At 32.0% G+C, this 21944-nt stretch overlaps 1 protein-coding gene and 2 pseudogenes across 2 annotated transcripts; 2 read left to right on the plus strand and 1 right to left on the minus strand.

Annotated features, from left to right (window-relative positions):
• LOC113702884 (ubiquitin-conjugating enzyme E2 20-like) overlaps positions 1–21944 on the minus strand; it is a 198893-nt pseudogene that overhangs the window by 87425 nt on the left and 89524 nt on the right.
• On the plus strand, positions 1391–3439 carry LOC113689208 (uncharacterized; annotated as a pseudogene).
• LOC113702916 (uncharacterized) lies at positions 9296–15282 on the plus strand. 2 transcript variants are annotated; one of them, XM_072055185.1, is made up of 3 exons: positions 9296–9895; positions 11047–14074; positions 14154–15282. In XM_072055185.1, the coding sequence occupies exons 2-3, from the start codon at positions 14069–14071 to the stop codon at positions 15009–15011; spliced, it is 864 nt and encodes a 287-aa protein (XP_071911286.1). In that variant the 5' UTR covers positions 9296–9895; positions 11047–14068; the 3' UTR covers positions 15012–15282. The 2 variants fall into 2 exon arrangements, with proteins under 2 accessions (XP_071911286.1, XP_027079901.1); XM_027224100.2 differs by having other exon boundaries at positions 9299–9895; positions 14040–14074.

Below are 21944 nucleotides of genomic sequence, written 5' to 3' on the forward strand. Positions count from 1 at the left end.
TTGATTTGCCATTTTCGACGTTAGTGCCTTAGTTGATCTTCTGAGTGGTTAAGATTGTTTACATGTACTAATTCTTATTCCATTGCTCTATGATCATCATCAATTATTAAATAGCAAGAAGTCTAAGCACAAAATTAACAGTTGGGTACTACTTTACCTCCTACCTTGGTGCACAAAATAAGAAAGAAACCGACAAGTAGCACACTCTCATTTAGCTATCGACATATTTACAAACAAAAAAAGATAGGAAAAATGGATTAAGCAAAAAAGAACACGAAATTGGACATGAAAGAGATGAGGCATTGTGAGTAATAAAATTGAGGTACTAGATACTACCTTAAATTGTTAATTAGAAATATAGGCCAAATTCTTGAACTTCTCATCTGGGGGTCATCTCTTATTATTAAGTTAAAAAAAGACAATAAATAAAGAAATTCGAAAAAAAGTAATAAAACATGTAAAGTAATTCAAAAAATAATAATAAAACATACTAATTCATTCTCGGGTTCTCTTTCCCTTTTTCATTTCCCTAAATAACTATTACTAGGGATAATTTCAGAAACCTATCTTGAGGTTTCTCATAATATCACTCAGCTCTCCTGATGTCTTTAAAATCTCACTTAACTCCTTTGAATTGACATTCATTGTAGCATTTTAGCCCCTTTGAGGAAATGCAAGAAAGATAATACTTTTATTTTAGTTTACAACAACAATTTAATTTATAAAGTTTACAACAACAATAAAAAATAAAATAAGGTTAACTTTTTATAAGTTGTAAATTTTTTAACTTAAACTAGTTGTTTTGGAACAAAGCAAAATTTACACCTTGAAGAATTCACACATATGAAGAGATTATTTTAATTTTTAACATAACTTAAACTACATCATGTATTAAAATGTATTTCCCCAAAAAATTTCTTGACTTTCGTATAACTATCTATGAAAGTTTTCAAGGTATTAATTACTCACCAAAATCCTCCTGAATGGTTGATTCTAAATAGATTTAATTTATCCACATCTTTTGCTGTCCCACCAGGATCTCTATATAGAGAAATATAGACCATTATTAGATAACAATTCATTTTTTGTTTTAATCTACATTTTTTGGTTTAACAATTTTACTTTTTGACTTTTTGGTTAAATAGTTATTAAGAGCAAAGGTGTTATTGTCAATTTATGACATTTGATAAGAATATTTAGTCTCGTCAAACTCACAGAGGAGGTAAGCAAAATTTTACAAACCTCAAGGAGCTGAATGATATTACGAGAAACCTCATAGATTTTTTGAAATTATCCCAAAAAAAAGGGTAAACAATAAAAGAAGGCGATTGAGAAAGCCATAAAGGAGCCAGACACTGGTAAAGTAATTTACGGGGCCAAAGAGTAAAATCAATAAAAAAAAGGGCATTATTGCAAAACGGGCACTTAAATATCCGTCAGGGTTCTTATTCGCGTTTGCAAACGCAGATACTTCTCACTGTCCTTCTATGTATTCGTTTATGCAACCCACAACATCAACAAAAAATTGGTAAGTTCATTTGTTTGTTTATTTAGCTATGAAGGCTTTTTTTCCCCCTGTTAAATGGATGATTTATTTATGTTTTAATTTCTTGATCTTGATTGTAGCTTGTGAACCTTTCGTTGCTAATGCCTTATTAGGTCTCTCAGGAGTTCTTTATTTCTTGGTGGTTAGCTTTTCTCCATAAAGTTTATATTTTGTCATAACAATTTGTTTCTGGTGATTGGATTTTATTTTGTGTTTAGACCTATTGAAGTTCAATGAAATTGTCAGTTCTGGCGCTTGAGTTATTTTATTTTATTTTTTGGCTGGAACTGATCTGAAACCCGAATGAATATGGATGTAAAATTTGTTCCCTAAGTTGGCTGTTAAGGTTTCTTTTGCATATGAGTGAACTATGAATGAAAATAATCCGAAAGTACTTGCACTTGTTCCTTACTTAAGCCCTCGAATGCCTTTCCTAGTTTTTCTTTCTCCTTTGATCTATTGAGACATTGGATATTTTGGATTTTGAACAAGAAAATCTTGCAAGGGTACTCAATATTGAATCGATTGGTATATTTTGCACATTAGCTTTTCATAAGGGTTAGGTTCATTCCATAAGTCGACCACTCTCTTTAAAGATTGTTCCTTTGTAATATTTGATTGCAAGTAAGAATGCAGCCTAATACCAAACTTAATCCAAAAAAACGTTGCTTAGTATTGATTTGTTGTATGCCTAGTCTGCCATGCTCTGGGTATATGCATGGAAGTCAATTCCTAGAATGCTACCATTTACCAAAACATTCTTGCGTGTGGTCTTCTCTCCCAAAGCACATTCATGCAAAAGATATTTATCAAGCATGGTAGCCAATGGCATCAGATTGGTGGACTGAAAATTTATGAGTTGTAAACGGCTTGCAATACTGGATGTCATATTGTTGATTAGTCTTCTTATACCAGTAGGATTTCCATATTCCAGAATGAGATGATAGTCCCTGAAAATATGAATGAGACTGACATCTTCCCCATTTCTCTTCTTAAGGTGAGAAGCTCACTGGAAATAGGATGTGAAGCTTCTACACAGGAAGGAAGGATTACATTCATTTGCTGCATTTAGTACTACAAGTGCCAAAGGGCACTGCTTCACCAGAAATCATCCTTCAGTGTTTATTTTTTTGTAACTATCTTCAAACCATGAAGCTTTCTGTAGTTTTCAAATCCTTGCGTAGCTATCCCGCTCTTCGTGTGGTTACTGGCCCTCTACAGTCTCGTGCATTTCAGCCTGATTTCATTCCCAGGGATCCCGAATCAAAGCCCGTAAGACACAAGTATCCTGCTTTCTATCATCCTTATGGCCCTAGACCCCCACCTTCATATAAGATCATTCGGCTTGCAGAACATATTGCAGCCCTGTCTCCTGAAGAGCGTAATTTGATTGGTCCCACGCTTAGAGACAGACTAAGACATCCGAAGATTCAACCAGTTTTAGTGGAGGGCATGGACTTGGGTCCTCAGGGAGGGTCTGGTGCTGGTCTTCAAAGGCTGAGGAGAAAAAGGTTGAAAAAACTGCATTTGATGTCAAGTTAGAAAAGTTTGATGCTGCTGCAAAAATTAAGGTGATCAAAGAGGTTCGTGCTTTCACAAATTTGGGGTTGAAGGAAACCAAAGATTTAGTTGAGTAAGTACCAGTTTTAATTAAGCAAGGTATCACTAAAGAAGAGGCAAATGATATTATAGAGAAAATCAAGGCTGTAGGAGGAGTTGCTGTTATGGAGTAGATTTTCACCGAGTTTTGTATGCTTTCATTGAACTGTTATCAAAGTTCTATTGCCAGTTTTTCGCTTTGATAGAGAAACAACTGCCATTCTGAAGATGTTGTTCTTGAATATTCAAAAGAATGAAACTTTCCTTGCTAGGTAGAGGAGGAACATTATTATATTTTCCTTCAAAATTGGTTTTCATACTTGATATTTTGTGCTGACCCTTAATGGGATTTTGGGATACGGATGGGCCACCAGGGGAATTGGCTTAACAGATGTCTGGTTTGTGTAAAATTGCTGGTGTATGATATTGGAATTATTGCTGATTTAGCTGTGGTTGCAACTTACAAGTAGTCTGTTTGGTTCAGCATTTTAACATGGTGGCAGACTTTTCAGTGGCCGCAAATGGCCTCTGTCCATTTTTGAGATGGCCAAACAGTTACATTTCAGGCTTTTGCCAAGTATGGAAATTTTGGAATTGAATTATGAACTCTCAACATGTGATTTTCACTTAACTGATCCCCAGCAATTAATAGACCCACACTCTAGTAGATAACATTTTTAGCCACTTCATGCAATATTTGAAAATATTTCTTGCGCAAATATGAGATGTGTAACCTTCATTGTTGTGGTCGAATAACATTCCTAATTGACCAATTGTTACTAGTCAATTAGTTCATCTTAACTTGAAAGCAGCAGTAGAGTAAATAAACATGATTGTGGCCCAAGTCTTCAGTTCTTTGGCCATATGATAGTTAATATACGATTATGGTCTTGATTCTTCAATTCTTTGGATGGATGGAACTATTGGGAAATTGTTCATTTAATAAACATGTTTGGTCTTGATTCTTCTAGAAAAGAAAGGTAAATCCTTAAAGGTGAAGGCAAGCTCTTCAAGTGTCGAACCTTGAACATGCATGTTACTTTTTTTGCTTTTGGGTGATGACAGTAGATAACATTTCCATGTGGAGCATGACCGAGAAAGACAAAGGTCTAGAGAGTGGATGACTGTGTTCATTGATTGATTTTCCATTTCCCAAGTTATTGCATTAGTTGATCTTCCAACTTGGTTAAGGTAGTGGTTGATGACGAATGAGTTGAGGCTTTCCAAAAAGGATTTGCAAACGTGGATTCATAATGTGTCAATTGCGTCCCCATGTTCCAACTCTTATCCCTCTTGTGAAAAGCAAAGATTTTTCAACTTTTTTTTTTGACGTGAAAGAACTGATGGTGAAGAAAATTAAACATGCGCAATGACTTTGTTTTAACTCCTCTTTCATCACAAAATCCTTAATTAACACGGCTTTTAGCATAAAACTTGGCTGCTACTACTTTTCCTCTTACCTTGCCACACAAAATAAGCAAAAAATTGACAAATACCTCCTGCGTGCCCTCATAAGTATTATTTGGCTTGTATTCTCCCAAGATATAGGTGCCTATCAAACTATAATGCGACGCAAGAAAAATAAGAAGTAAATAACAAAAGAAATGTGAAAATAAAAGCCATAAAATCAAACTAGTATAGCTTACCTCTATGCATAAGCCCTTTTTTTGTTCAAATTACTCAACAGGAGTGTGCATCGAAATCAAATTCGGCAATTTGGAATTTTAAATTTGAATTTTTTTGAAATTTGGACATTAGAAAATTCGATCGATTTCAAATTCGATTTCACAAATTCCGAATTCAATTTGAAAGTCGGTAATAACCGATTTCACCTAATTTTGTAATTATATGTAAGTTTTGCTAAACTAAATGCCCACTTTTGTATAACATAAGTTTATAGTTATAACGTAATATACAACTAACTTAATAAGACTTATTATTGTATTGTTTTATAATATAATTATTAATTAGATGTATTATTATATAATATAAATTTTTATATTACATATATATTAATATATATAACACATACGAATTTGAAATTGAATATCAAATTAGGTATTCGATTCCGATTTCACATTGTGAATTCGAAATCCAAAATTCCGTTTTGAGAAAACATATTCTCAAATTCAAACCAAATTCGTATATTTTGAAAATAAAAAAATCCGATTTCCTTTCCGTTTTTCACTTTACCGATTTCGAGAATTCCAAAATTCGAATCGAATTCGATCGATAAATCGATTTTTTTTAAGTTACATGCACCTATAACTCAGAATGAATCACCTATTATATATTTATGCTCCACCTACGAAAGGACATAAGAATTTATAACTCTCTTGTAGTATAAAGCTAAGTTCAAATATCTAGCTCAAGAAAAATAGAAAAATACACACTTACACTTTTCATACTTTTCCTCCGTCATTTCCCTAGAAACAAAACAAGCACCTTTAATGTAGTAATAAAAAATTTAAAAAAAAAATGTTCGGGGGATTAACTACTTAACTAATTAACTAATTAATTAACAAACTATTTGCATGTTAAACTATATGCAGTACGCATTACCTATTTAAAGTATCGGCTCTTTATCGGTATTTTACTTTCAAACATTTAATTTATGATAAAAATATCAATGTTTGTAAGTAAAATTCAACAAGTGTTACAGTAATATTCTTACAAAAATGGAGGGGCATAGGGCCATAAATTAAATGTTTGAAAGTAAGAATATTGATATTTTTTGTAACACTTGTTGAATTTTACTTACAAACATTGATGTTTTTATCATAAATTAAATGTTTGAAAGTAAAATACCTATAAAGAGCCGATACTTTAAATAGGTAATGCATACTGCATATAGTTTAATATGCAAATAGTTTGTTAATTAGTTAGTTAATTAATTAGTTAATTAGTTAAGCAGTTAATTAGTTAATTAGTTTAACATGCAAATAGTTTGTTAGTTTCGGACAGACAATAGCTTTAGTTAATTAGATAAATAGAAATTAATTAATTAGTTAATTAATTAATTAGATAATTAGTTAGTTAATTAATTAATTAGTTTAACATGTAAATAGTTTGTTAGTTTCGGATAGACAACAGCTTTAATTAATTAGTTAATTAGTTAATTAATTAATTAGATAATTAGTTAGTTAATTAGTTAAGTAGTTAATTAGTTTAACATGCAAATAGTTTGTTAGTTTCGGACAAACAACAGCTTTAGTTAATTAGTTAATTAGTTAAGCAGTTAATTAGTTAATTAGTTTAACATGCAAATAGTTTGTTAGTTTTGGATAGACAACAACTTTAGTTAATTAGTTAATTAGATAAACAAAAATTAGTTAATTAGTTAATTAATTAATTAGATAATTAGGTAGTTAATTAGTTAAGCAGCTAATTAGTTAATTAGTTAACATGCAAATAGTTTATTAGTTTCGGACAGACAACGGCTTTAGTTAATTAGTTAATTAGATAATTAGTTAATTAGTTAATCAGATAAATAGAGATTAGTTAATTAGATAAAAAGAAATTAGTTAATTAGTTAATTAGTTAATTAATTAATTAGATAATTAGTTAATAGTTAATTAGTTTAATTATGCAGAAATAGTTTGATTAGTTAATAACTATTAACAATTAGATAATTAGTTAATTAGTTAATAGTTAATTAGATAATTAGTTATTAATTAATTAGATTATTAGTTATTTAGTTAATTAGTTAAACTATGCAGAAATAGTTAATTTAGTGTAATTTTTATTAACAAATGTTTTGTTGGGTTTGATGAAAGTACTAATCACATTCATTTGGTAAAATTAAATCATGTCAGGGGTACTTTAGTAAATTGATCCACTTTTGCCTATTAAATTGCCTCCAACTTTTGATAGGGGAGGTCAGTGTTATTTCAAAATTGATAGGGGAGGTCATAAAAGTTAGGGGAGGTTTCTGTAATTATCCCTATACTTTTCTTTGTGATTTTGTGACATTGATCTTCTGGTAAATGTCATTTCAGGCTTTCGGTTTGAATTGTAGGTCTTTGCCATAAATTTTTCTTAACTCACGTCGTGTTGAATTTAAACCAGGCTTATCCACTCTTCAAGGGAAAGGTTGGCGCATAAGAAGAATATTTTAGCTGTCTTGGTTATTGTTTATCTTGTTGGTGAGAGAAACACTCTGCAGAGGATTGCATTGTTTTTTGGGATAATTGCAAAAACCTCTCCTGACTTTTATAGTAATAGCATTGACCTCCCCTATCAATTTTGAAATAGCACTGACCTCCCCTATCAAAAGTTGGAGGCAATTTAATAGGCAAAAGTGGGTCAACTTACTAAAGTACCCCTGACATGATTTAATTTTACCAAATGAATGTGATTAGTACTTTCATCAAACCCAACAAAACATTTGTTAATAAAAATTACACTAAATTAACTATTTCTGCATAGTTTAACTAATTAACTAAATAACTAATAATCTAATTAATTAATAACTAATTATCTAATTAACTATTAACTAATTATCTAATTATCTAATTGTTAATAGTTATTAACTAATCAAACTATTTCTGCATAATTAAACTAATTAACTATTAACTAATTATCTAATTAACTATTAACTAATTAACTAATTAACTAATTAACTAATTTCTATTTATCTAATTAACTAATCTCTATTTATCTAATTAACTAATTAACTAAAGCTGTTGTCTGTCCGAAACTAATAAACTATTTGCATGTTAAACTAATTAACTAATTAGCGGCTTAACTAATTAACTACCTAATTATCTAATTAATTAATTAACTAATTAACTAATTTTTGTTTATCTAATTAACTAATTAACTAAAGTTGTTGTCTATCCGAAACTAACAAACTATTTGCATGTTAAACTAATTAACTAATTAGCTGTTTAACTAATTAACTAATTAACTAAAGTTGTTGTTTGTTCGAAACTAACAAACTATTTGCATGTTAAACTAATTAACTAATTAACTACTTAATTAATTAACTAACTAATTATCTAATTAATTAATTAACTAATTAACTAATTTTTGTTTATCTAATTAACTAATTAACTAAAGCTGTTGTCTATCCGAAACTAACAAACTATTTACATGTAAAACTAATTAACTAATTAACTACTTAACTAATTAACTAACTAATTATCTAATTAATTAATTAACTAATTAACTAATTTCTATTTATCTAATTAACTAATTAACTAAAGCTATTGTCTGTCCGAAACTAACAAACTATTTGCATGTTAAACTAATTAACTAATTAACTAATTAACTGCTTAACTAATTAACTAATTAATTAACTAACTAATTAACAAACTATTTGCATGTTAAACTATATACAGTATGCATTACCTATTTAAAGTATCGGCTCTTGATAGGTATTTTACTTTCAAACATTTAATTTATGATAAAAATATCAATGTTTGTAAGTAAAATTCAAAAAGTGTTACAAAAAATATCAATATTCTTACTTTCAAACATTTAATTTGTGACCCTATGCTCCTCCATTTTCGTAAGAATATTACTGTAACACTTGTTGAATTTTACTTATAAACATTGATGTTTTTATCATAAATTAAATATTTGAAAGTAAAATACCGATAAAGAGTCGATACTTTAAATAGGTAATGCGTACTGCATATAGTTTAACAAGCAAATAGTTTGTTAATTAGTTAGTTAATTAATTAGTTAATTAGTTAAGCAGTTAATTAGTTAATTAGTTTAACATGCAAATAGTTTGTTAGTTTCGGATAGACAATAGCTTTAGTTAATTAGTTAATTAGATAAATAGAAATTAATTAATTAGTTAATTAGTTAATAATTAATCAGATAATTAGTTAATAGTTAATTAGTTTAACTATTAACTAATTAGATAATTAGTTAAGCAATTGTCAAGCAAATAATAATTGTCAAGCAAGAAGAGGGCAAAATTGGAAGAAATTTCTTATCTCACTTCTACAAAAGCTGTCAGGGAGGTTTCTGCAATAAATTGTTACTGTTCAGGGGAGGTGAATGCAATTTCTAAACCTAGAGGGGAGGTCAGTGCAAATGTCAGAAATCTCAGGAGGTTTCTACAATTATCCCTTGTTTTTTCCATCGGTGACAAGTTAATCAGGGTTTAAGATATCTATTGTTTCCAAAGTTCTTTAGGCATGGGTTCATTGTTTCAAACAGTGACATGAAGATTTTATCCCTATTTTGCAAGTTTTATGTGTCGTAAACATATTTGAAGCATTCAGAGATTTCCAATCTCACAAGGACAAAGGATTAGTGTTTGATAGGCTAGCTTTGAGCTTTAGAAAGAGTTCTGACAGCTAGCAGGAGGGATTTCTGATTTCTGGTGGGTTTTCTGAAAGATAGCTAAAACGGGGTCCCTGTGTTGTGTGGCTGCAAGGCCACATGGATCTACTGCTGCTAGCAGGGAGTGGTCTGTGGGGCCACATGAACCTTACTGGCGTACAAACTCAAGTTATTCACCGCCACCGCCGAGATGGGACTTCCGTTTCCAATCTGAAGCACTGTCATTTGGCTCCCATGACGGGATTCAACTGTTTGGGTCTTCAGCATCCTCAAATAGTAGAGAAAGTAGGAGCTGGTTGAGAGGCAATCATGTGGCCAATCATCCATATATGGCAAATGATGGTGGTGGCCCGTATTATAGTAGTCCCTCTGACATTTCCCCAGTGCGGCAATGGACTCCTCCAACAATACAAGAAATCAGTGTTGATGATTATAACACTTCGAGAAGAGGTTTGTCAATAACTTTCACGTTTTGTGTCCATTTCCACGGATTGAGTTTGCCCTCAATAGTAACATGCTTTTAGCTTTGAAGGGTTCACAATATCGTCACTTGCAGTATTACTTCTGTTTCTTGCTATTTGTTCCAAGTTGTTTTCTTTTGTCTATTCAGATTTGATCCTGTGGCCCCCCTCCCCCAAAGTTGTGCTTGCTTCTTTGATATAACTACTGCTCTTTATTGATAAGGAAGCATGATAATTAAGTATCCAATCCAATTGCTTTTAATTACTTTGATACAAGTATGCATATGACCTTTACAATTTTATGTAAAACCATCTATAGTAGAATAATTTTGTTTGTTTTTCTGTATATGAACATTCGCGTGATAAGAAAAGTAGCTGCAATGGGGTATGGTTTTGCTCCCTTTTATAATAAGGATCCATGCTTTCTTTGTCCAAAATAACATCGTGGCAGGTGTAGATTTGTTGATGGGCTGATCATTAAAGGGGGAGCTTGTAAACTTGTAGCTCCAATTTGGCAGGTTCTCTGCTGGAATCCAAATGATTTTTGCCCAAAATTGATTCTTGTATGGTGTCATAGTACAGGCTTGTGCCTGCTTGTTGTTAACTAAGCCTGCCTCCAAACACCATTACACTTGATCTTCATGTTTCCAGGTTAGGTTCAAAAGTAAATGCACCTTCAATCATGTCCAGTCATCTAATATAATGCATCAATCATCTTATAAGTCAGCTATAAACATGACCCATTAAAATTGAAGCAAACAAGGATGTTGCTACAATGCTATTCTCAACTGTCCCTATTTTTGTGTTGAGGGGTTACCCATGATTTCAGGATTGAGATCCCTACAGTTCATGACCTCAACATGAACTCCCACCCCTCCTCCCTCTCTCACAACACTCAGACATGAACGCATGGAAATGCATATTTATCTTTTCCCTTCTTCCCTGGTATACATTGCCCTTATATCATACTCTTTTCTTGAGGTCACTTGTGGGGCTGTTGATGGGAAGCTAAGTAACAAGATGCTTTAAATTAAGTTTTTCAATTAAATTGCCAGGACAAGAAAATTGTTGAACATAGATTTGATAGCTTGGTGATGTCATTAGCTGTAATTGATTATTGACCTGGTTGGCTGGGTACAGATTGGTCCATAACCTTATGGGTGCACAGCTTGAGTGAGACCTGTGATGACAGAGCGTCATGGTGGATGCTTCTATAGGCACTCTTGGTTTGGTATCCTGGCTAGTTCACATTTTCATCTTGTTTTTATTGCTAATTATGTGCCTTAGGACTTTCTTCTTTTTTAAGGGCTTATTTATCAGAATTTCCTGTATTTTAATCTACAAAAGAAAATTATATTTGCTTGTAGATGATAAAAAGTTGTTTTACGTTTGTTTTTATTTGAAACGAGTACGTACCGATACTATTGATATTCAGCCAACTACTGGTATTGTATGGGAAAAGCTCAATGTCACATTTGTAGCTTCTGTCTAAGCTTACATTAATACAGTTATTAGCTGTTGCTGCCTTTTGATAGATGTTTTGTTGCTTAAAAGACACATTAAGCACGTGCACTGGTACTGTGAGATTAGTGAGTCATCGTCATAGGAGGCTGCTTATGTTTGCCCTACAGTGCAATACGGTTCTGAGTTTCCTGCACCTTCAATCATGTCCAGTCATCTAATATAATGCATCAATCATCTTATAAGTCAGCTATAAACATGACCCATTAAAATTGAAGCAAACAAGGATGTTGCTACAATGCTATTCTCAACTGTCCCTATTTTTGTGTTGAGGGGTTACCCATGATTTCAGGATTGAGATCCCTACAGTTCATGACCTCAACATGAACTCCCACCCCTCCTCCCTCTCTCACAACACTCAGACATGAACGCATGGAAATGCATATTTATCTTTTCCCTTCTTCCCTGGTATACATTGCCCTTATATCATACTCTTTTCTTGAGGTCACTTGTGGGGCTGTTGATGGGAAGCTAAGTAACAAGATGCTTTAAATTAAGTTTTTCAATTAAATTGCCAGGACAAGAAAATTGTTGAACATAGATTTGATAGCTTGGTGATGTCATTAGCTGTAATTGATTATTGACCTGGTTGGCTGGGTACAGATTGGTCCATAACCTTATGGGTGCACAGCTTGAGTGAGACCTGTGATGACAGAGCGTCATGGTGGATGCTTCTATAGGCACTCTTGGTTTGGTATCCTGGCTAGTTCACATTTTCATCTTGTTTTTATTGCTAATTATGTGCCTTAGGACTTTCTTCTTTTTTAAGGGCTTATTTATCAGAATTTCCTGTATTTTAATCTACAAAAGAAAATTATATTTGCTTGTAGATGATAAAAAGTTGTTTTACGTTTGTTTTTATTTGAAACGAGTACGTACCGATACTATTGATATTCAGCCAACTACTGGTATTGTATGGGAAAAGCTCAATGTCACATTTGTAGCTTCTGTCTAAGCTTACATTAATACAGATATTAGCTGTTGCTGCCTTTTGATAGATGTTTTGTTGCTTAAAAGACACATTAAGCACGTGCACTGGTACTGTGAGATTAGTGAGTCATCGTCATAGGAGGCTGCTTATGTTTGCCCTACAGTGCAATACGGTTCTGAGTTTCCTGCACCTTCAATCATGTCCAGTCATCTAATATAATGCATCAATCATCTTATAAGTCAGCTATAAACATGACCCATCAAAATTGAAGCAAACAAGGATGTTGCTACAATGCTATTCTCAACTGTCCCTATTTTTGTGTTGAGGGGTTACCCATGATTTCAGGATTGAGATCCCTACAGTTCATGACCTCAACATGAACTCCCACCCCTCCTCCCTCTCTCACAACACTCAGACATGAACGCATGGAAATGCATATTTATCTTTTCCCTTCTTCCCTGGTATACATTGCCCTTATATCATACTCTTTTCTTGAGGTCACTTGTGGGGCTGATGATGGGAAGCTAAGTAACAAGATGCTTTAAATTAAGTTTTTCAATTAAATTGCCAGGACAAGAAAATTGTTGAACATAGATTTGATAGCTTGGTGATGTCATTAGCTGTAATTGATTATTGACCTGGTTGGCTGGGTACAGATTGGTCCATAACCTTATGGGTGCACAGCTTGAGTGAGACCTGTGATGAAAGAGCGTCATGGTGGATGCTTCTATAGGCACTCTTGGTTTGGTATCCTGGCTAGTTCACATTTTCATCTTGTTTTTATTGCTAATTATGTGCCTTAGGACTTTCTTCTTTTTTAAGGGCTTATTTATCAGAATTTCCTGTATTTTAATCTACAAAAGAAAATTATATTTGCTTGTAGATGATAAAAAGTTGTTTTACGTTTGTTTTTATTTGAAACGAGTACGTACCGATACTATTGATATTCAGCCAACTACTGGTATTGTATGGGAAAAGCTCAATGTCACATTTGTAGCTTCTGTCTAAGCTTACATTAATACAGATATTAGCTGTTGCTGCCTTTTGATAGATGTTTTGTTGCTTAAAAGAAACATTAAGCACGTGCACTGGTACTGTGAGATTAGTGAGTCATCGTCATAGGAGGCTGCTTATGTTTGCCCTACAGTGCAATACGGTTCTGAGTTTCCTGTCAATCCTGAGTAATTTTATTGTTCATGTAACTTCCCTTTCCCTCTGGAAGAATTATATATTTTATATCTGTTGAGAATGGTATTAGCATATCTAAGTTGTAATTTTCCTATGACCCAAGTAAGTTACAAAAGGATTTGCTTTTGTAGGGCCATCAGGATTAGATTGTGCATTATGGGGTGATATATACTTTTTGCTTGTTCAGCATGACTGCATCTGGCTCTTGAAAATTTTGTTGAAGCATCACTAGTACATGAGTTTGATTTTCATTAGAACACATTACCATAGAGATAGTCATCAATATGGAACTAACCTTTATGGTTTCATCTGTCTTGGGTTCGCTTTAAACATTTTCAGTTTTGTGAAATCGTTTGTCAATATCTTATGTGGTCTATCATTGGGGTTGCTTTACTGTCATTGGTTGTATGCATAAACAATTGTTCATATTAAGTGAACTACTATGAATGGAAATTTTAAATTGCTGATACTATCCTTCTCTTGTTTGATGCAGTCTCAAGGCCCTTATCCTTTTCCCCTGCTATGGAAGTAAGTTATGATTTTCCTTTCCCATGCTTAGCTGAGTAGTACTGCCTGAAGTTCAACTTAATTATACTTACTTTTGCAGGGCACATCAGCTGCAAGGGATAGTGGTGGCTCAACTTCATCCAGGTCGGACAGTAGTGATTACGAGTCTGTGGCCAAGACACATCACTCTCATCGTAATTTTTCAAGTCACCGTTGCTTTATGTCAAAACCTGTTCACCCATTGACCCTTCCATCTGACACACCTAGAAGAGAAGCTACTGACAGCAATGCTGCTGGGTATTTGGAATTTGATGCTGTTACTCCTCGAAGAGAAAAACATCGCTTGAGCAGTGCTAGTGGTAGTGTCGATCTCACTGATGTTTCTGAGCCATTTGAAGCTGATTTTTCAAGTAGATATTGTAATCCATCAGATAGTTTCAAATGTGGATTGTGTGAGAGGCTTCTTTCACAGAGATCTCCTTGGAGTTCTCGACGTATTGTGAGAAGCGGAGACATGCCTGTTGCTGGGGTTCTTTCATGCTGCCATGTATTCCATGCTGAATGCTTGGAGCAAACCACCCCAAAGGCCAACAAAAATGACCCCCCTTGCCCAATCTGTGCCAAAGTTGAAGAGGAGAATTCTCCAGATCAGCGGGTCTTTTCTAAGTTCTTCCCTAGGCTTAGGCCTTTCTGCGAAGATGGACCATCAAGGCCATGGGGTTGCGCACAGGCAGGAGATTGTGTTGAAGGTGCTTTGCATGCACCTTCCCGCAGTACCATGTTGTCACTTACTCGGAGTCGGATTAAAAAGAATCTCTCGTTGAAGGGTAATGTAGGCAGAGACTTTCCCGGGAAGGCGAGGAAAAGTGGCTCATTTGCCTCACAGTTATTTGTTGGTTCAGTTGACCATGGAGTCGCTTGTTCGTCCAAGACAGTTTCTGGCACAAGTGTGAAGTGAAACCAGAAGAGTGTGTCTGATGATTAGGAGGACCATATAAAAATGTATTTGCATTTCAGGGATCAATCCATGGCTTTGGGTTGATTGCAGTCGGTGTGTTGAATTGGGTAGTTGGGTTGTGTTTCTGTAATGTTTAGTGGGATTTGGGGTTCTAAATTAGGAAAATTTGACGTATGTTGTAATCATTTAGCCTGGATCTAAATCACAAGGATGTAAAAATGAATGATGGAAATGCCACGAAATCGGCCTAATGAATTATTATTATTGAAAATTGTTGTTGCCATGTTCTTTGGTCCTCTTGGCATTGATCAATCAATGGTCACCCACGAAATCGGTTTTGGTGTTTCATCAGACCGGCCGGATGCAAGGCTATTTATGCATCATACCTCCAACTGTTAATGCATGATGTTTGCAAGGTTTTTTGTCCTTTTTTAAACGTGCAAAGAAACTTGCGACTGGGAAGGGAAAGAACATTGGAAACAAAACCCGTCAGTAACAACACATTCAGAATAAGAAATCAGGGGCCACTGGCCCGCCCTTGTACCAAAAAAAAAAAAATGGCGAGAGATGGGCCACAGAAGAGCTAGAATTGGAGGTCGAGAAGTGATAACCTTTTGTCAATAGGTTCAATGGCTTGACATATTACCAGTTTCTTTCCCCTTCAGGAATGTATATCAAAAATCATGTGGCTGTAGTTTCACATTGAGCTAGAATTTGGATGGATCACAGTCAGCGACTGTCCATGGGCTGGATTAGCCCGAGTCTGATCAGCAAAAAAAAAAAAAAAACCGAGGAATCATATGTTTAAGAGGGCGAAGCAAAATTTGAATCTCAATATTGAGTACGAATGAAATGTGTCGAGCCTGAGTTTTGCTACGAACAGATCCAATTAAGACTCGACCCATATACGTTGCATACATACATCCTACATATATAATAACCCTACATATATAATAACTACATGTATAATTAAAAAACACTTTGGTTTATATATATATATATATGTATGTATGCATATACACATATTATAACATAAAGTATTAATAGTTTGTCTATAAATTTATAATAATTAATAAATATTAAACATGGATTGAATCCGATTTGGACCCAAAACTCGTATTAAATTGTGAGTTGAATTTGAAACTTATAATTTGGATTCAAACTTAAAAGGCTTGAAAGCCAAGGTTGTATTTACCAAAATTGGACTCATGAAATCCGAATATTATATTGACAGTCACAGTCGTAATGCTCATCCAAACATTCCTCCAAGGCAAACATTGGATTTTGGACCACTTGCGCAAGCTATCAAGAGCATGATGGGCTGCAAAATGCTCACAACAATGAGGATGTAAGATGCCAGATCATGGATGATGTGACACGTCAATCCCTGTATCTAAAGGTTTTCTTGACAACCCCAAAAAAAAAAAAAAAAAAAAAAAAAAAAGCTCCTTTCTTAGAATAGCGGCCATGTGCTAATCAAACAACAATCATTTCTGGGCCAATGCGCCCTTCGTTTACGGGGAGGCCTCCACCCAAACATTAAACATGGAATAGCCCACGGGCCTTTACAGTATAAGATAAAAAGCACATTTGGGCGGGGGACCAATCAATTTTCCAGGTTCATGTGCTCTGTTTCAAAACCGCGGGACAAGGGCGCATTGCTTATCAAACATCGCATAAGTTGGGCCTCCCTATTCAATTTGCACACCAATCTGTAGTTTACCCAATGGGCCCCATTTAAGATTACCGTAATTTTTTTTTTGAAAATTTTTGGATGAGCATTTTGAACTCCTCTTGTCACTTTCTTACAATTGTTGTATTGAGATTATTCCTTTACTCTCCGAAGGAAAATTCAGCGGCATGATCGTGACGACACTTCGATCATTTGTGAACTTTGCAAGATCTCTGTTGCTTTCTTCAATTTTCTTTCCTTCTTTCTCCTTTCTGCTGGACTTTGCTGGATGGGGTCCACGGCCTAAATTTGAAGCTTTAATGATTCCAGCCATATTGATAGGTTTTGAAAAAAAAAAAAAGATTTTTTTTTTTTTTTTTTGTCAATGGACATTACGAAATTGGCCACTATAAAGTATAAAGAGCCCTGCTAGCCAGCCAACTAGATAATATGTTGGTAGAATCGAATTAACCTTGCATTAGAAAGATTCTTCACTATAGATATGGATGATTAAGACTTAAACCGACAAAGATATGTACCAATCGGATTAGAGATGGCCTATTCATTCTTCACTATAGCTTTTTTTTTCTCATCGGAGGGAAGTTTTAGTGGGATTCCAGTTTTTTTTTTCTTTTTTTTCATATACTGGTTCTTTTTGGATAATACTGCAGCACTTTTTAGGATATGACGTAGTGTAGTACGTAGTAGCATAAAAGGGCAGACGGAAAGATTTAAAAAATCATTAAAAAAAATGCTACTATGATGCGACAAATAATTTTTTTAACAAATAATACACCATCCAAAACAAAATTTTTTTGTGGCATAGTGCCGCATGCTTATATCAAAGAATGGAAAACTAAGCCTGAATTTAGGGTTTAACCCCAGGTATGTTGTGGCTATATATGGTGCTTTTCAAGTAGGGAAGGGAGGTATATGGGACCGAGTGAAAAATTAAAAATTATGAAGCTATCAAGTCTCATGATCCACACAGGCAAAGCCAGCAAGGAACATCCCATCCCATTAATAACCTTGCTCGTGGCCTCTCAAAAATGTTGCCCCCTTGCATGTGTGACCTTTCACTAGTGAGAGTCACATCTCTGGGAAAACTCTCAATAATCTCTATGTTTTTTACCTCCCAATTTTCTCAGCCTACTACTGCATCCACTGCCCACTTAAAGTTAAGTTAGATATCTGAATGGGACGGCCTGCCCCTGAGAAGCTCTGTTTTAAAACTCGGACCGGACCGGCCGGTCGAACCGGTCGAACCGAGAACCGGCCAGGTAGCCGGTTCAAGTCATTAAAAAATCGGGAATTTAAAACTCGGTCAAAGCCGGTCAAAAATCGGGTTTGATCGGAAAAAAATCGATTTTTCCGGTTCAACAGTAATTTTTTTAAAAAAAATTTAAACTTTTAAATATTATGTTTTGACCCCCTAGATTGTTAAAACTTATTCATATACCTCAAATATTTGATACTTTATAAATATTGTCCTAAAATTTAATGTTATTTTTCAATTAAATTCATAATTTTAATTCTAAACTTGTTAATATTTATTAAATAATATAAATTGCTACTTGATTGTTCTAATTTCTTTGTATTTTCTTGTTAAATATATTTGAAACATCAAATATATATGAATATACCTTTATTAATATCAATATATTATTAGATATTATATATATAATATTTTAATTTTTAAATAATTTTTATTTATGACGTCATCCGGTTCGACCCCTATCGACCCCCGGTCGAACCCATTGATCCCTGACCCCTGACATCGGCAGAGTCACTATCCGGTCCGGTTCTGAAAACGTAGCTGAGAAGTATCACTCAGTTGGTTAGTTAGTAGGAAAGTGTCACCGCCTTTTCCATATTAAGTGCTCGTCAACCTGTACCGATCTATGGCTTTCGTCTTTGTTTGGTTTTCTTTGAATAATTCCCCCGTATTTCTTTGGCATGTTTTCATTCTCAGCCCATCAACTTTACATACGATAGTAAGAAATTTATGAATAATCTCGTGAACTGTTATTAGAGTTGGAGCAACTTATGGTCTTGAATTAATGTGTTGCTATCTTGGGGCCTGTTTGGAACCTGAGTTTTTTGGGAGTTTGTCTAAAACTTTACAGTAGTGCACTGTAGAAGTTTTTGAAAAAATTTTGTAGAAGTTTTTGTAAGGTGAAAACTTTTTTGTAGAAGTTTTTGAAATGTTACTGTAGACATTTTTTGGATTATTTTTAGAGGTATTTTTAAAACATATTTTTGAGTATTTTATAATTTATAATTTATAATTTTTATATTCTTAAACATTTATGCATTTATAATACATTTATAAATATTTAGAAATAAATATATTTATATATTTATATAAAAATATATAAATGTATTATATTATATATAATACGTAATATAAATCTATTTATAAATGTATAAATGTATAATTAATATAAATGTATAAATTATAAATGAATATTATATAAATGAATATATTATAATTTATAAATGTATATGATGATTATGTATAAATGTATAAATGTATTAATATTATGTATAAATGTATAATTAATATTGTTTATAATTTATAATTTTTATTGTTTAAATATTTATATGCATTTATGCATATATAATACATTTATAAATATTTATAAATAAATATATTTATATATTTATATAAAAATATATAAATGTATTATATTATATATAATACATAATATACATATATTTATAAATGTATAAATGTATAATTAATATAAATGTATATATTATAAATGAATATTATATAAATGTATAAATTAAAATTTATAAATATATATGATGATTATGTATAACTGTATTAATATAATTAATATAAATGTATAAATGTATTAATATTATGTATAAATGTATAATTAATATTGTTTATAATTTATAATTTTTATTGTTTAAATATTTATATATATTTATGCATTTATAATACATTTATAAATAAATATATTTATATAGTTATATAAAAATATATAAATGTATTATATTATATATAATACATAATATAAATATATTTACAAATGTAATAATTGTATATTATTATAAATGAATATTATATAAATATATAAATTAATATATTATAAATATATAAATATATAATATTATGTATAAATGTATTAATATAATTAATATAAATGTATAAATGTATTAGTATTATGTATAAATGTATAATTAATATTGTGTGTTAATATTATGTATAAATGTGTTATGTTATACATAATACATAATATAATTGTGTATAAATATACATAAATATATATACATAAATGTGTAATATATATAATATGTATTATATTTATTAAATATATAATATATAATATTTATATAAATGTATAATTACATATTTATATTAATATTAATTTATAATTAGAATATTTAGACTTAGAAATTAAAAATAGATCTAGAAACATAATAACTTTGGATAATCATAAGCATATTTGTTATTTTCAAAACACCTATAAACATATTTTACACAGCAAAGAAGATAAAAATTATAATAGCCTTATTGATCTAGTAATATCTTTAGGGGAGTCTTTAGAGAAACATAAAGAAAATAATATTTATAAATAAAAGGAATTTTTGTAATAAAGTTTGTAGTAGAAGTCCAACTTTATAGCTTTATAGCTATTTATAGCTTTATAGCTAGTGTTTGGTGAAGTCCAACTTTGTAGCTTTTAATCACGTAGGTCTTTATTTGGAGCCGTAGAAGTCCAACTTTATAGCTTTATAGCTATTTATAGCTTTGGAGCCGTAGAAGTCCAACTTTATAGCTTTATAGCTATTTATAGCTTTATAGCTAGTGTTTACTAGTGTTTGGTATCAGAGCTTGCCTTCTTGGTGAGCCTGATTCCTTAAAATCAAAGATAGATAAAAAATTAGAATATTTAGACTTAGAAATTAAAAATAGATCTAGAAACATAATAACTTTGGATAATCATAAGCATATTTGTTATTTTCAAAACACCTATAAACATATTTTACACAGCAAAGAAGATAAAAATTATAATAGCCTTATTGACCTAGTAATATCTTTAGGGGAGTCTTTAGAGAAACATAAAGAAAATAATTCTCGGATAATAGAAAATTTTTTAGAATCAATAAAGAATAAAAATAAAGTAATAAAGACGCTAGTAGAAAATCAGGATTACTTAAAGGAACAAAATAATAAAATAATAAAAAGAATAAAATATTTAGAAGAACTAAAACAATTAAAAATAGAACATAAAATTAATACAGAAAAAATAACTAAAGAAGTATTAGAAGAGATAAGACAAAAATCTATAGAATTAAAACAATCTTACAATCAAGTAGAAGTACTATTACATAAAATAGAAAAATCATTTTAAGTTAATATATGAGTAGTAATAGTAATAAGCCACTTCCTTCACATTATGTCTTTTATCCAGATTATCTGAAAACATTAGAAGAATTAAAATATTATCATCAAGACTCGTTGGGATTAACAGATTATTCAGGAGCTAGTGCATCAGATAAAATATATCCTAAACAAAATAACTCTATAATAGCATTATTAATATCCTTACATAAAAAAGTAGATACAATAACAGAAAAGGTCAGAGTCCTACAAATAGATAAGTTTGAAAAAGATTTGGAAGAAATAACGGACCAATTTAAAAGATTACCTGTAACAAAGAAAGAAAGCAAACCACATCTTAGTAATATATTTTCAGTCAATCCTAAACCACAAAAATTTTAAAAGATGGCTAGTAGAACATCATTTTCAGGACCTAGTAGAACAGTCAACGAAAACACACAAGTAGGAACTAGTGTATTAAATATAGGCAGACAATTAAGAAGGAGTAGGAGCATGCATTTAGAAGAAGCAATAGACGTAGATAGAGACTTGGAAATATACAGGAATAATGAAATAAGCTTATTAAACCCAAGAACCTTGTACTCAGTAGGATTTCTTAGAAGTAATACAGGATTATTTAGACAAAGCAGAGAAGAACCAGTGAGCGCATTAAGTAACCCCGTAAATGTTAGAATGATAACACAACAAAGCATAAACCAAATTAGAAGACAGTATACATATATGCATATAGGATTAATAGTTATAGGAATTAAAGGACTAACAAGGAAAGGATTGGGAAAAAAAGTATTATTAGCAGTATTAGACAAGAGACATAAAAAAGTAGAAGATGCATTAATAGCCAGTATAGAAGTAGATATGAATTAGAACGGAGGAATATTTTATTGCAGCCCAGATTTTATGATAA

Source organism: Coffea arabica, chromosome 1e (assembly GCF_036785885.1).
Source record: "Coffea arabica cultivar ET-39 chromosome 1e, Coffea Arabica ET-39 HiFi, whole genome shotgun sequence".
In the NCBI taxonomy this organism is placed as follows: Eukaryota; Viridiplantae; Streptophyta; class Magnoliopsida; order Gentianales; family Rubiaceae; genus Coffea; species Coffea arabica.

Excerpts from the sequence above, each read along its gene's own strand:
- LOC113702916 (XM_027224100.2), top strand. The coding sequence starts at position 9,775 with ATGGCAAATGATGGTGGTGGCCCGTATTATAGTAGTCCCTCTGACATT. Across the intron at positions 9,896-14,039 it reads TTATAACACTTCGAGAAGAG|TCTCAAGGCCCTTATCCTTT; the intron begins GTTTGTCAATAA and ends TGTTTGATGCAG. Across the intron at positions 14,075-14,153 it reads CCTTTTCCCCTGCTATGGAA|GGCACATCAGCTGCAAGGGA; the intron begins GTAAGTTATGAT and ends TTACTTTTGCAG.